Genomic DNA, 16410 nt, shown 5'->3' with positions numbered 1-16410 from the left:
CCTCATCTACACGGCTTTTAAATACCTCCAGGGATGGGGACTCCAGCACTTCCCTGGGCAGCCTGTGCCAGTGCTGGACAACCCTTTTGGTGAAAAAATTTTCCCTAATCTCCAGTCTAAACCTCCCCTGGCGCAACTTGAGGCCATTTCCTCTCGTCCTATCACTTGTTACCTGGGAGAAGAGACCGAAATCTATTTAGATAAGAGACCACCACGTGCTCAGGGAAGCTAGCTTCTAAATCACTAGTAGAAAACACAGCAAGTGACAAAACAGAGATTTATTCATTTTTCATTACATTAACAAGATTGCAAATATTTGGCTCCTGTTTTAAACTGAAAGGCTATGACGACACATTCAGTTCCTTTTGATAGCTATTCCAGTTGAGAAAGAAGTGGACAGCACCTCTGCAATGCTGAGCGTCTGGAACAGCAGTGAACAAGCCCTGAAGCAAAATGGCAGGGACTGGCTCTGGGCAGGACAAAGCAAAGAACCACTTCTGTCAAAGGAAATAATAACCTTCAAGCTAACTGAGATGAATCTAATTTGAAAAAAGACGGAATTCCTAGCTTTCATGCAAATAAATCACGCAGCCCTCAGTAGTGCTGAGTAACAAGGAAAACTCTGCCTGGGAAGGGAGGTCTTTTAAGGACTTTACCTGACGGTGGGGAAAGCACACGTAGGAAAAAACACCTAGGGTTTGCTGGCACTTTTCTACTTTGACAGAAGAAAACTGAAATGCAGAAACAGATTTACATCTTCACAGAACATACTATCTGAACTCAGAACTAAAAATTAAGGGCAGCTCTGATTGAAGCAATTACAACCTCAATACATTCAAACAGAGCATGTCCACAGCCATACCGCATGTCCTCTATGCTTTAAAATTAACCAGAATTAAACCAAATCAACCAAAAGAAAGAGTGCAAACAGATGCAAAACCACATGGAATTGCTGTAAGAATATTTTTGCTAAATGTCCAACGATCCACTGCTGAGGAAGTAACCCACCTTCACGGAGAATCGAAAGCAACTATTACCCATTACCATCAACCACATTACTTCTGTAAAGGTACTATGGGCAGGAGACAGGAAAGAGGATCTAGAGGAAGGACTTCATTCTGCAATAAAAAAGCTGACAAATATAGCTTCTACGATGGCGATCTCTGAAGGGCCCCAGTAACCTATACTGGAGTGATCAGGGCAATAGGCGGAGTTTTGATACCTGCTGACAGTGGTACCTGGAGAAACTGGGTCGTTCAGCTTTCAGACAAGGGTTTCAGCTGCTTAGGCATAATCGGAGACTGCGGAATGAAGACAAACAGCGGAAGGCTTCAATGCAGGACGAGAAACATGCCAGAAAGAGAGACTAGGGCATGCTGGTGGTGGTGTAGTGCTACAGCAAACACAGAATAAAATTAAACAAAGAAGCCAACTACCAACCCCAAATACACGTGGACTGAAATTACAAGCCAAAATATGAAGGCTATAGTATTATTTGAAATTACTGCCTGCCAGGATGGCAAAGCTGACTGCAATACGCTAAAGGCTACCCAAGAGGAGAAAAGGACAGGAAAGGCAAAGGTAAAGTCCCTCATCATTTTCCCAATCTACATAGGCTAGGCCATAAAGGCCAAACTAGGAGGTAATTTCCAAATTTAATCTTAGCTACTACCAACTACTGTTTTATGCAACAGCGAGTTACTGCACAAAATAAAATGTAATCCCTGGCTTGGTCCTGAGTAAAATGCAAGACCATTTTCAAATCCACACCAATGCAATTTAGTAGAAAACTCCTGTGGCTCCTCAACCAGGCACACGAAGCAACCGTTCCCAAGATCCTCTCCAAGTAGCAAGGTTTTTGACAATACTAAAAAAGTGGTTTATATAGAAGTGTTCACAAAGTGCTGAGGAGCTGCCTGAAGTTTTTGTTTAGCTCAAGATCTTTCCTTATAATGCCAGAGAGCAATTACTGGATCACAGCATGATAAACACAATAGAACAGACATTTTCTTCAGTCAGGAGGTGATTCAGCTATCGAAGAGTTTCTTTTGTTTCTATTTTGGGGAAAAAAAATCACTGCTTTCAGATGTCTAAAGCTGACGTTCCCAAGGTATATTCATCATGACTGTCAGCTGCAGCAAAGGTCTCTGCAGTTCTTCCCTTCTCCTCCCATTTTTTCCTCTCTACACAACCATCTGAAATGCCCGACAATACTACCAGAAGGTAAGCAGGACAAGAAATGGTGACTAACTAGGGCGGACTTCGCCTTTGCAGCTGTAAACAGAGAAAGCATATGCCATCATCCCTTCCGTTCCCTCATACAGAAGCTATCCATAACACAAATGAAACGTGCGGCAGCAGCCAAACTAGCGCTAGGAAAAAAGGTTGTGCTGCTTCTTCCTGGAAGAGCTCCCCTCGCCGGTGCCATGAATCAGCTGGGGCCAGGCTAGCAGAGGCGGCTGCAATGCGTCACAGGGATTTCTGCACGGGGGACACAGCCTGGTGGCAGTGAGGAAGGTGACAGTGCTGCCTGCAGGACTGGCGTTTCGTGAGAGCAGGAAGCAGAGAGAAAAGCCGAACCACAAGTTTTAGGACATTGGGCAGGACATGACAAAAGGGACTTACTTTACTGAGGAGCTTGGATACAAGACTCTCTGGTGCAGAGAGAGAGAGGTCTAAATGACAATATTCCAGAGAGAGCGGGGCTGTAGCTCACGGCTTTGGGACAGGTCTGAGAGCAGGCATCCACGTATGAGGGGGCAGGGGGCAAAGACAACAAGGGCAGCAAACTGCTATGGTTAAACAAAGACCAGCCTAAGGTTGAGGACCGAATATGTTCAGAATACGTTCATATACCATATTGATAAACACAGTGTAAAAAAATACAGGTAGTGAGACTAAATACAGGGCTAATAACTTACCAACTTCTACTTCACAGATTTTCTCTGAAGTTTGGAAGACTGTCAAAAATTCTGTAGGAAAAAACTCGTTGCTCTTCTCACCTAAGAATAATCAGATATTTTTATGTCAATTAGCATGTGATACGTATCTATTAGTGAAGTCTGATTCTATATGCCAACCAGTTGTATTTCACTCTGTGATAAACGCTACTTCTATGGCTTGCACTATGTTTTTGGAAAACATAAATACACTTTCGGCATGCTTTGTTTTCAAAGCAACAGTAGTGAAAGGCCGCTACCAAACCACCAGCAGAGTTCAGGGCTTTGTTTAATCATAAACAGATAATGGGAAATACGATGAGAAACAACTGCTGGTGAGTTGGCAACAACATTTCACACAGCATATGTCAGGGGGCACGGAGCAGCTGGCTGGGCAAGATACTATTTCGGGAGAACATTTGGGAACATCGCTGTCAGGAGCTTTTCTTGCTAAGTGTGGCAAGAGCAAAGCGTCACTTTCTTCCAAGCGCAACTCCTAAATACATAACACTAAACCATTGAACTGGAAACAGCCACCGCAAACACTCCATGCTTTAATTCTCAGAATTATACAAAAGTATTATACCCACCCCCATCGCACTGCTTGTGCAACAGCCTCTCCCCCCACTCCCCAACGCCGGGATAGCTGAGCATGGGAGAACTTTCCCAGCCATCTGATACAAGTGACCAACACAAACCTCCAGGTAGAAGCAAGCGAGCAGAGTAACATTTTAAGAAAGTCCCACACAACTGTCAGGCAACTGTAAACAGGTTCAGAAACTGCAAAACACCCGCTAGATCACAGTGGGCTGAATCTTCTTCTATCAATACATTCTTTTGAATTTGAGCTACAAACTTTAGGAAGCTTGTAAAAACTACCTAGTTCCTTCATTTTACTTAACCTATTCAATATAATCAATGAGAACAGGTGCATTCTGCATATGAATTTACCTTTTTTTAAAAAAAGCACTTCACAAGAATATAACAACACTTTAAAAAACACCCTGCTCATAAAATTGCATACATTAGAAAATGAATGCATGCACCCATTTCAAGAGACGAATGTAATTAATAGCTATTTTAACTTCAGTTTTCCAATTAGCAGAATTGCTCAAAACAATTTACCTATGTCAACATTTTGAATTCTCTCTCAGATTATACATACTCATTAATTTACATGAGTTTACAGCACATAAAGGCATCTAGTTCACTCCAAAAGCACATTAGTGCAGAAAAGAGCAAAAAACCCACCCACAGACATACAAAAATACTAAAGTAAGAATTAAGACTGAACGTATACTGTAGACTCCAACCATTTTGGTTGGGAGGGACCTCCCGAGGTCATCTGGCCCAAACCTCTGCTTAAAGCAGGGTCACTTTTGAAAGCTAGATCAGGCTGCTCACGGCCTCGAGGCAGTCAAGGCAAGACCTTCCCCAAGGATGGGACCTCCCCCAGCTCTGGGCCGCCGGTTCTGGCCTTAGACCACCCTCCTGTGACAAGCCCTTTCCTGATACCTAATCTGAACTTCCCTTGCTGCAGCTTGCATCAATTCACTTCAGCTGGAAAGCACTGAGCAGCAGCTGTCCTCCACCTTCCCCACGGTCACTCCCTAGATGGCTGAAGACATCCAAAACATAGACGCAAGAGATATCCAACAGTTTTATTTATTTTTAAAATTTTACCATTACACATACAGCTCAAAAAAGCTGGTAAGCATACTGAGTTTCGCTGATTTTTTTATTTAACTTTTAAATTGGTGTTTCTTGTTAAAAAAATGCCTAGAAGCTCAGGTCATAGACCTGACTTATGACTAGTAGCTGTCATCAAGATTTAAGCAGACTCAGGCCAACAGTGAGACATAAAACCTCCCCTCTCGGTTCAGTAACGGAATGAAGCCAATGTTTACTTCAAGCTGAAATAAGATTTCAAGGCACAAGGCCTAGTCTGCAGTTGAGCTATACCTGTTCTGCTCATAGCATGCATAAATGTAATTTTTTTTATTTAAATGTTTCTGTTGCTAATACAAAGCAAAAAAAACCCTTCAAAAATAAAAACTTCAAGACTGAGTTCCTTTAAAAACAAAGTTAATGCCGTTTGGATTTCCATTAGTGAAATACTCTTCATTTTTCAATACAGAAGTTTCAGTATCCATAAAATTATTACACACATATAACATTAATTTTATATACGGATATAGCTGGCTAATCACTATGGGCTGAATGTGCAAGTCAATCAAAAAATAAAATGGACAACTTTCAACAGACAAGTAGGAGTTTTGTTCAGCACAGAACTTGCTCTGTAAGTTCTCTCTGAAGAGCAGAGACTAGATAACAAATAAAACGCAACTAATACCCACTTGCCTTGAAAGATTACTTTCCTGTACCTACAAAGGAGACACACATCCCAAAGACTAAGCTGAAAATAATTTATTTAAATTCTTATATCGTAATACACTGCATAAGGAATAAACAAGACAAATCAAGTAATGAAATGGACACAGACATCATACCAAGAACTTAAATAAAGAAACTTAGGTCAAATGCATTCCTGTATCTAAGGTATCAGGAAGAGGCTGCAAGCCTAGAGCAGAAGTCATCCCTGAGAGGAACCTCACGGACCTCATGCAAGTGTCAGACTAAGTCCTTCTGCAGAAAGATCCTGAGGCATCTACAGATGAGCATCAGTTCAGTAAGAGAGGAAGACTCACTGCAGAGCACTTTATTTAGTGTTATTTGTCACTAACAAGGCTCTTACTCCATAAGGATGGGGATATACTTCTTTTCTTATTTGCATTCAACATCACAACTAACCAGGTCTCTGTTCATCAACGACTTTGCTTGTATTTCCTACAACCAATGTGATTTAGGAACATATCTAATATTTAAGACATGATAACATGGACCTGTTACCTTTCTAAGGACTTAGCACTTCCCTAGAAGCGATAAGGGCTTTTAAAGCGATAAGGGCTACCACCTTCCGAGGGACTTAGCAGTCAAAAATATATCAGCACAGAAGTTTTGGAAAAACACAAAATTAATTTTGATTTCTTTCTGCTCTTTGGGATTTAGGAACAAAAATTGCATCTTCACAGCTTTCAGTATCTATGCTGATTTAGAAAAAACCCAATCAGCGTAAGAGGCCAAAACTAAACGGAGGATCAGTAATATTCACAGCTTACGAGGCAGGAGCGCGCGTCTCCGCAGCGCTGCGGGCAGACCCAGGAAGGTGTGCTACCCAGGCTCCGGGGCTCAAATGCTCCAAGGGGCAGGTGCACACAGTCATATTCCCTTTGCGAGACACCGGCTGTATTTCCTGCCACCACACGGCTCTATCGCCACCTGGGCTTCAAAAACCCAGACAGGGGCCAGACCCCACGGGCTGCTGCCTGAACGGGACTGTCCCTTGCAGGCTTCTGGTCCCCAAGCCGCTCCCGGACAAGCCCTTATGACCCTCCATAAGCCCCCGCTGCCCGGCCCGGCCCGGCCAGACCAGCTCCCCTCTCCTCACGCCGCGCCAGGCCCTACGGGGTGACCCTTGCGCTGCCCCCGGCTCTGGCACTCGCTGAGAGACCGAACAAGCAAGAAGCGTGCTCACATTAGTAGGGAACGTCACAGTTAAACATCCGGAGAAGGGAAAAAAAAGTAAAAATAAATCAGAAGGCTTATCAACAAGGTTATCTCCACAGCAGACCCCAGCCGGGACCGAGGCCGCTATGGCAGTCCCGGCCCGCCGCGCCCCTTAACGTAAAGGTGCGTTCGTAAGGGCGCGTTCGGAGCCCCCGCTCCCTCACTGCCCGCCTGCCGCCGCCCGGGAAGCGCCTCCGCGGCGCGGACCTCCGCCTCCTCCTCCGCCTCCTCCTCCGCCTCCCCTGCGAGCGCCGAGCCCGCCGGCTGCCCGCCCCGCCGAGGAGGGCCTGGCCTGGCCTGGCCTGCCCCGACCCGGGGGCCGCCACGGGCCGAGGAGCCGCTGCCGCTCCCCGCGCCCGGCCCGGCCTGGCCCCGCCGCCCGCGCTCGCCCCCTCCCTGAGGGGAGCCGGGGCGATGACGTCACCGGATCAGGCCGACCAGCAATGGGCGCCATTTTGAAACCCCGAAACCTCCCGCGGCGGCAGCTCCGTGCGGCGGCGGCGGCTGCGACCCGCTCCCGGCCGGCGCCTCCCCCCGCGGCCCCCCGCCCCCGCCCCACCGGCACCGTGCGACATGGCAGGTGAGGCCGCGCGGGTCCCGGGCCGGCTGCGCTCCGGCTCTGGCTCCGGCTCCGGCTCCGCTTCGCCCGCCGGGCGGAGGGCGCTGCGGGAGCCGGCGCGCCAGGCCGGGCCGCCCCGCGCCGCGCGGATCAGGGTGGCGGGAGGCAGCGCCCCGCCGGCGGGGGGGACTGTGGGGAGCGCGGCTGCCCCGCGGGGCGCCGGGCCGAGCCGCGGCGTGGGGCCGAGGCGGTGTGGCCTGGCTTGGCCTGGCCTGGCCTGGGCCGGGCCGTGCGGCGGCGGAGCGGGGCCCGCCGGGGAAGGGGCTGGGCCGGGGCCGGGCTCGGGGGCAGCGGGGCCCAGGGGTCGGCGTGGGCTCCGCGGGGCGGCGGGCCGGGCGGGCGCCCCTCCCCTCACCGCCCTCTCTTCCCTCTTCAGGGGTGGCAGGAGGTGGAGGCGGCGGTGGCAGCAACGACTTCCAGTGGTGCTTCTCCCAGGTGAAGGGGGCTATCGACGAGGACGTGGCGGAAGGTAAGGGCCGGGCCGGGCCGGGCAGCCTCCGCTGTGGCACAGGCTCCCGGAGCCGGTGGCTCCGGCTCCCGCTCCGCCGGAGCCACGGGCACCACCACCCTTTTTTCCTCTCTCAACATCTGTGTCACGCCCGCGCCGAGGGAGCCGAGGCTGGGAATGGCTGAGCTGCAGCATCTCCCCAGTCCGTGCCCGAGGCTCGGAGGATGGGGTGTGTTGCAATGACTAAGCTAGCGCCTGTGCTTCCAGTGCGATGTGCTTTTTTTTCGGGAGAGCATAATAGAGAAGACACGGTGGCTTCCTCCTGTTCTTTTAATTCTAATCGCTAGGGAGAAGAGGTAATGACAGTGATAAAACACAGGGAGAAAAAACACAAATGGAGTCTGTCAGGCTTGTCAAGTTTCACTGTGACGCAAAGAGAGCAACAGAGAGAGTGTGCAGGTCTGTCATTTGTGCTTAATTTTAAAAGTAGGGTTTAAAGGCTTTCTGCAGCTGTGAAGAGATTTTATTCCTACTTGGCAACGTTTAGAAGCTATAAATAGGGATATTTAAGTAGGGAAAATGGGCACACCTTTACGTTTCTCTGAAACTTTCTAAGCACAGCATGTTTTGCAACGAGCAGAAAATAAGAAATGTTTTAACTGGAAAAAGTGTTTCTCTGTAGTATGTAGAAATGATGTGAAGTTTTGCTCAACTTTGATGAGAAAGTTCTTTTTTTCCTAAATTTTCTGTGTTCAAACTGTTCAGGCTGGCAATCCTGTTTAGAAAAGAGGGTGTGAAGTATGTATGTGAAACATAATTCTGTGCTGTTTATTTGATTTTTACTGCATTAACTTAAATAGCCCTATTTACCGTATGAAGTGAAATAACTTACAGTGCCAGTGTGTGCTTGTCTTAGGTTTTGGATTTTTTTTTTTTACTGGGTGCAGTAAATATTTTTTCTTACTGTCTACTACAGGGAAATTACACTGACAATGTTTTCATTTTCATGCCACTTGTTTGGCATTCCATTTAAAATAATAGCTATGGGAGGAATAGACTTGGAAAACTGCTCAAGAAACTAGTAGTCAGACTCAGTAGTTGTTGTTTTCTCCTTTTTCCCCTAAATATATTTTGTAATTTGTACTGTTGTTCTGAAGTTCCCAGAATTCTTATGAAAATGTATTTAAGTAGCTTTTATGAGTTTCCCAAATGGTCCTTTTTTTCCTTAGTAACTGTCATCTATGTGACTAAAAGTCAATTCTCAAAATATACTTCTATGAGCACCTTACTTCCCAGTCAGTCACTGAGCATCATGAGTTTATGTAGAGCTGGAAAGCTTCTCGTTTTTGAAACACCACCCAGTTAATTATTTAAGCGTGTAACAGGACTGTTCAAAGAGGAACTTACATTACTGAGGAGACGCATCACCGAGGCAGAGCTCTTCGGTTAGAGGAGAGAGCTCTCTGGTTTGAGTAACTAGAAGTGGTAAGGGGAAATAGTGATGATAATGCTCGACACTTTTACCCTGGATTTTCCCAGATGTACCTCATTAATGTGACTTTTCCTGGAGTGAGGACTTCAGTTTGTGCGTGATGCTACTACATATGAGGAATTTAATTTTCTTCGTAGGGCAATTATTACAAGTAATCATTCAGCACCTGGTTTTGTGGAATTGGTACTAGAGTTTTGTTTTCCTACTGGAATACGAGAACTACTTACAGTTTTTATGACTCACTGTCTGTATTTTGGTTTGTGGACTTCCCCCCCATTAGTTTTTGCCTTGAAATTGGAATTAAATAAAGAAAATATACAATTTATTTGCTGGTAACTGCCTGAATTTGACTCAGCAGTATGCAATAAGAGTGCAGTTCCATTGCTAGATTTTTGGCCCCAGTTATGGAAATACTTGCTCATTACTATTTTTTAAAACATCTTTTACCAAACGGCACATCTAAACCTATTTGGGCCACTGTTGCCTTGAAATAGCCTCACTGCAAATATTGCATAAAACCACTGTGAATTTAATGTACGTTTTCATAATAGTGAAAACTTGCTATTTCTGTAAATTTTTTTTTCCTCTTTTCTGTTTTGTGAAAAATAAGCTCTATAGAGGAATCTGAAAATGACAAAATAAAGCAGCTGTCAGACGTATTAAATGCAGACTTTTTTGCTAAATGTTCCTACAGACGGTTCATTTGGTAGTTGAAATTACAAAGTCTGATAGTCAGGCAACTTAACCAAAAAGTCACTTCTTTTTGAACTGCAATTCTAGAATACGTTTTATATTCAATAGTTGTTTCTCATGTGTATTACTTTAATAAAAATATTAACATGGCTATGACAAATTATTATAGTTAGATTTGCAACTGCTATCTCCATTCCCAGGATTTTTTTCTAAGTAGGTCATTAATATAGAAAATCACTTTGTCTTTTCTGTGTATTCACTTTCTTCAGTGAGTAATCTTCGAAATTTGTACAATGCTCTCTTTAAATAAATAGAAGAGCAGTGTTTATATGACCAATCCGGCCATTTCAAAAAGATCAGGAAAATATACCAGTTACTGAAATACGTCGTTTTCTAAAGCAGAAAAGTTCAATTGTATTCAAGGAGGAGGATTGGAGGATGAAACCGATATTGAATGAAAGAATTGATATTGAGGATGGCAACAAGCTTAATTAAAAAAACAAATTAAAATTGTGTTGTAATTTTGTTATTAGTGTAAAACCATGTGATTACTAAATCATACTGATTGCCTGTGAAACTTGTTATTCTTGGATTACCTTTTTTGGTAGAAAGTAGCTTTCTAAATACAGGCTTTTTTTTTTTTTTTTTTTTTTAAATAATGCTGCCTGAGACCTAATCAGTTTTGTTATTTCAGTGTTTAATTTGTTTTGCATGTTCAAAAAGTTCTGGTTTGGGGGTTTTTGGCAAGCAAAATATGAAACCGTTTATTAAATAATGTACAGATATGCCCAAATTCCCTTGGGCCAGATGTTCTGCATATAATCCATGGCCACTTCTGGATGTAATTAACGGAATATATTTTTGTATGTATGTAGTGGGCACTATAAACCTTCCTAACTGATTTATGCTAGTGACGAGTTGAAAATACTGGGAAGAATGGCTCATCCTTGTCAGAATGTGAACCTGTATGCTGTGGAGATCATGGGTTTCCTGTTACTGACACTGGGATTTCTTTGGGTTTTTCAAAGCAGTCACTGTGGGGTTTGGGGTTGTGATGAACTGTCCCTTCTGTAAGTGCTGTTTTGATTTGGCACAGGCTAGATACATCTTTCTGTTTCAGATACAAGCAGCTTTAAGGGTATGGTTACTCCACTAAATGAAACAGGTCCTGCTTTCCTCTTGGAGCTTCATCAGCTTAAGTCTTAAACTGTTTCAAGTATTGTATTTGAAACCTTTTTTGAAGCAGCTGAGTGTAAAGCCTCATCTTGCACAAAAATGCTGGACACGGTGCCCTTTTGTAATAGACAAGAGCTCCTTGGAAGCTCCCCTTCATTAACTTGAGGATGAACTTTGTAAGGTATTTCACGTGAGCAAAACTTTTGTTCTTCAAAAAAAGTTGTCATTGACTTTCAGAATACTTGTCTTGTTGTATTGGATTTTCTACTTGTTAAGATACTTTGGATCTCCATTTAAAGATTAAAGAAAAATACTATGGTGGTTTTTTTTTAAATTCTCCAACTATTAATTGGTATTGACAGCACTGATAAACTAAAAGATACCTTGTTATCATCAGTTCAACAAATTCTTCTCCTTTTAAAGCTTGTTACAGTGCTAAGTAGGTCCACCTCAGGAGTTTGGCAGAATGCAGAACGCAAGTAGAGAAGAAAACCATGATCTCATAAAAATATATTGGACTATAATCCTGTAATTGTTCTCAAGTCCGGATACAAGAGATTTAAAAACACTCTTAGTGTGAAATCGTCTTTACAAATCAGTGGTTTAAAAATGTTCTCGTGTTGTTCAGGAATTTAACTGGCCTATTCTTACTGTTCTTAAAGCAAATTCTTGCATGATTTCAGAGTTTTAAAAACAATATTCCAAAAGAGGTACAGCTATTTGACATCTGGTTAAAATTGCGTGGAAGAAATGACAGAATTGGTTGCTAGCTTTAAGATTTTTTTTTCTGAAAGAACTGGAAAATATGGTAATAATGACTCCATTATTAAGCCATATGTATTGTTTCCTTTTATTCTAAATAACTGCTTATCCCTGAAGATGTCACTTACTACTGGAATGGGGCAGAAGGTGGCCTTTTAAGCTGTGTTTTGTCGTCTTTTTTTTTTTTTTTCCTTGAAAAAGTGTTTTGTCATAAGCAGGACTTTAGATGCCTGCTCTTTTGCCCTCCCTAAAACATTAGCCACTTATCCCTGGTTTGTGGTGATATGTAGTAGCGTGCCTTTGCCTTGATCCTTTGACGGTTTCCCCAAAGGACTGCTATGAATATTCTGAAGAGCCACCGCTTTTTGCAGGGACCAGAGATTTTGAAAGTTTTCTTGATCTTCCCTGCTTTGTGTGTGGTGTATATGGTGTTCTGCATGATATATGTGATGACATAATATCGACTTTGGGAAATACTTTGGTGGTTTTTAAATGTGGGCAGAAATAGTATTTTGCAAACAGTTTTGATCTGCGCACATGTTATATAGTGGTTTCCTGTTGAAGAAAGTAGTCTTAATGTTTCAAGTAGACCACTTTAATCTCCAGTCTTCCTACAACGCATGGACCAAGAATTTGTCTTCACCCTTTATTCCACAACGCTCTATTCCATAACAATGTTGTTCTCAGCCAGTAGTATTTAATAATACATGTTCTTTTGAATTCCGGTTCTGTCAGACAACAAAAAAACCAGGGTGTTATGCCACTAGAAAGTAAATTGCACTATCTTACTGTGTATTAATGTATAAGTAGCTCTGGAGACTATTAAGACAAGGTGTTGTATGTGAGAAATGCTATTTTAGCGAATTTTTTGAAGTTTCTCTCTCTCTCTCATAATCTTTAGAGTATGACTCCTCGTAGTGAGGAAGCCCAGATTTACAAGTGAATAGCTATGCTCTTTTTAAAAAGACAGAAAGCTCCAGGTGATCTTCAAGCTTCATAAAAGTGGCCATAAAAGTGGTCATGTCAACTGATGTCTTCTCGGTTTTCTGTGGAGAAGAGAATCTGTCCTGCCAACCCACATACTTGCAGTGAATTTAAATCTGTAATCTTCACCATGGTATCAAATTTTGATTCTTTTTTTTTTTTTCTGGAGTATGCACATGATAGGTTAATGGAACTGCAGGGGCAGGAGGAGTAATATGAATATGAGCACAAAAACATTTAGCATTCTGAGAATTGTGAAAAGGATATCTATCTTTTTTTTGTAAAGGAAACTAGGAAATTTACAGCCTAGGTGGAGGCCTTAAAGGCAGTCAGAAGTGGTTCATAAATGTCTTGTTTCGCTGTTGAAGTTCACCCATAGCTTTTGTATCTAGCATCTTTTTCCTGCCACAGATACATAAAAGAAAGTTAGGACAATCTTGTCAGAAAACTACAGAGGTGTAGGTTTATGGGCATTAAGGGGGGGGAAAAAAATTCTCAATACCAGTGAAAGATGGCAAGTGAAATATTAAAGAATAGGTAAGAAAATCCTTTAAAAGACTAAGCAACCACTAGGCTACAAGAGAAGACAAATTACTAGGTGTAGCTGGATGATGTTTTGATTACAACGTGAAGCTGCGGGAACGCGTAACTCATGGATGAATGATAAACAGTTTGGGTAAGCACTGAGTATCAATTGCAGAGTTGTAAGGAGGGAATGCAAAATAAAACACTTTGAGTAGTGGGAATACAGAAATTGGTACAAGTCTTTACATCTATACTGTTAATCTGTGAACAGTGAAGGCCACTGCCGTTTGTCTCTCCACAGAACGGTGGGCTGTGATGACAGCAGGTTGTATTACCTAGTGACCCAGGAAGTCTTTGATACGGTTCCCATGCACGCACTCATTGCTGTGCCATTTGTTGAGTATTTTAACATCTGGGGGAAAAGCTTAATAAAAAATGACAAAAAAAACCCATGTAAATTTAAAAAAAGAGGAAGGTGTGAAAGCCGTAACTGGATGAAAAATTTTATTTACCCATTGTGTTAAGACTTTTATTAACTGTTAATAAAAGTACAGTGAGAAGCATGACAATTAACTAAGAAAAAACTTAACAGAATAACATGAATTAATTAAATATACTTCTAGTCAGAGAAAGGTTATTGGAGTAACTATTCCAGAGGTTAAAAAAATAATACTGAGGCAATAGATTTGCATATGGAATACTGGATTATGTCCTGAATATTATAAATAGACTCCGTAAGTTCTCATTGCTTGTAAGAAAAGGCATGGCAAGCCTTGGCAAGCATGAAGGTAAAGTTTATTTCTGTCTTACTGAACTTCAACTTTACTACTCTCTTTTCCTGCTGCTGCTTTACCCTTTCTTTGTACTAACGCATCCAGACAACTACACACATCTAAACTCAGTGAAGACAGGTTTTTTTAATATGATTCAAAGGACTTACAGCATCACATTACGATCTGGTTCCATTGAAAAGAAACCCCAAATTTAAATAAATGAGGGAATGGCACTAATTGTCTTTTATGAGATGCAGACTCTCAGGTGACTGTTAAATCAGCTGGACAAGCGTTTGGTTTGGGGGAGTTTGGGCAGCCTGGCCTTTGGAACAGGTCTTGGGAACAGTGTGACACCTTATGTTGCTGCTTCTCTACCAGTTTGTTACAGTACTCTGAACAGAGCGGCCTGTGCGCTCGCTCCTCAGAGAAGCCAAGTGGCTTAGCTCCATGTGGGGTCCAGGATACACAGGAGCTGGCAGTCTTTCTGAGAGAAATGCTCTTGTTCGTAGTTTGCCACGGCCTGTCAGCGGCAGCGCTGACTTCAGCCAGCTTCTGCTGCTTCTCGAGCTGTACTGCGCTGGCCAAGCCACTGTGCTTCTCTTGAAGCAGCTTGGGTGCCCTGTTCATGGCCTTGCTTGACTTTAAATCAGTTAAAGGATTTAAATTAGTTCAAAAATCAGAATTGTTTTGGACTAAGTTAAATCTACCAGGTACGTAAGGGCAATTCAAGCCATTTTGCAAGTTGTTTGAGTATTAGGGCATAAAAAATTGTTAGACCTGATGGATACTTTAGGTTGGCAGAGTGCTTAGCAGTGTGAGCTGGAACAAACTTGATCTGAGCAAAACTATACCACCTTTGGTTTATTCTCCTGACTTCTGATACATCTCACTTCTGTGTTAACTCTTCAAATAAATCATAAAAGTGGAAATCTAAAAATTGAGTATATAAAGTGGCATATTCTGAAAAATAGGTGATTTTGAGTAACTTCTATGTATACTGTCAAGTGATTATTGATAGCTTTAGAGTTCAGCTCATCTTTCAGTACAATTCAGAGACAGAAGTCTGATTTCTATCAACTGTTATATTAAGAAACAATATTTTAGGAAATATTTTAGGAGCAATAACAGCAATACCCATCTTAGTCCATCCTCATTGCAGCGTAATACCACTCACTTTCATTGACTGTTCTGGCAGCCATAGTATGGAGAATCCTCATTCACCTGGAAGCAAATCAGCGAAAGGCATAGAGATGAGAGAGAAGGGAGATGTTGAAGACTGGAAATCAGTGCTGAAGTCAGAAACCTGTAGTAACTGAAATTCTGATAGTGCTTGCCTGCCCCAACACGCAGAGGATGAGGGTAGATCTGGTTAGAAGCAGAGTGCCTGCCACTGGCTCTCTGCTCTCACCTGGGGTGAAAACTGCAGTGATCGAAAGTGAAGAACTGTCAAACTTAACACCAACTGCTTCCCCTCTCCCCACCCCAGAAGCCTTTTAATGTAGATAGATACCACTAGTGATGTTTGGGGAATGTTCTCTTGCAATTACTGTAAATCAAGTAACAAGCAGTTCTAAAGCCCTGTGTGTCTGTAACTTAAGCTCAAATATTATTTTGGTTTTTAAAACACTCTTTCTATTATTTACTGTTTAGCAGATGTTAGCCTCTGAATTTCTTCATTCTCTTTGATAATCTGTTCCCTCTAACGGGTCTCTGTATCCTTTTTCTTTTGCTCATCTTACTTGCTCCTTTTATATTTTTTTTTTTATTTGACTCTATTCAAGTCTTCACTTAGTTGCTCTGAAACGATGGTTCTTTGCCATTCTCCGGCTGGGCCCTGACCATGTTTTTCACCAGTCATACCTCAGAATGGTATGTTGTCATTGTCTGTTGTGAGAGAGTTCTGTTCGTTCTGATGTCATGTCTTACAGTTCAGCACAATGTCACAGGGAGATCCCAACTTCCGATTTCCAAGTTGATTTAGGAGCACGTAACCTGCACGTACCCCCTTCTACGCTCTCGGCTTCATTCCCATCAACTGTAGGAGACCATACAATGTCTCCCGCAGCTTTCTCCAGCTGTAGAATAAAATGCTCTGTAGAATAAGTGTGTGTCAGAGGGAAAGGTGTGTCACCTTTGATGTTCATTACAGGCACAGAGATGTTCTTTCTATGTTTAGTTTCCCCTGGCAATCTCCCTTACAGTTTATGCCAACCATCTGGCTTTGGTCCAGATCCAGTCATTTCCTCTCAAGCATGAGCCTCTTCAGAGAGTTTCGTAGTCCTTAAAGCAGTTCATTCTTTGGACCTCTAGGACAGGTCATGGAAAAAAGTGCTGTGTATTAAAAATATTTTTCAAGGGGAGGGACAGGAGAC

The 16410-nt window shown here is 42.9% G+C and overlaps 1 protein-coding gene and 1 long non-coding RNA gene across 3 annotated transcripts in view; one reads left to right on the top strand and one right to left on the bottom strand.

Annotated features, from left to right (window-relative positions):
• Positions 1-331: 331 nt before the first annotated feature.
• On the bottom strand, positions 332-3224 carry LOC142411062 (uncharacterized). The gene is made up of 3 exons (XR_012776096.1): positions 2922-3224; positions 1239-1301; positions 332-1118 (listed from the first exon to the last, which is right to left on the bottom strand). It is a non-coding gene; the product is annotated as an uncharacterized LOC142411062 (long non-coding RNA).
• Positions 3225-6798: 3574 nt separating this feature from the next.
• Positions 6799-16410, top strand: part of PPP2R2D (protein phosphatase 2 regulatory subunit Bdelta) — a 31060-nt gene continuing 21448 nt past the window's right edge. Inside the window, exons 1-2 of one of the 2 annotated variants that reach the window (XM_075504300.1) lie at positions 6799-7146; positions 7562-7654. In XM_075504300.1, coding sequence (XP_075360415.1) covers positions 7140-7146; positions 7562-7654 — 100 coding nt within the window. In that variant the 5' untranslated portion in view covers positions 6799-7139. Of the gene's footprint in view, positions 7147-7561; positions 7655-16410 lie in introns of those variants that run through there. The other variant, XM_075504302.1, reaches the window with a different exon arrangement.

Source organism: Mycteria americana, chromosome 6, assembly GCF_035582795.1.
Source record: "Mycteria americana isolate JAX WOST 10 ecotype Jacksonville Zoo and Gardens chromosome 6, USCA_MyAme_1.0, whole genome shotgun sequence".
NCBI classification, from domain to species: domain Eukaryota; kingdom Metazoa; phylum Chordata; class Aves; order Ciconiiformes; family Ciconiidae; genus Mycteria; species Mycteria americana.
This window is presented reverse-complemented; position numbering and strand designations above follow the sequence as displayed.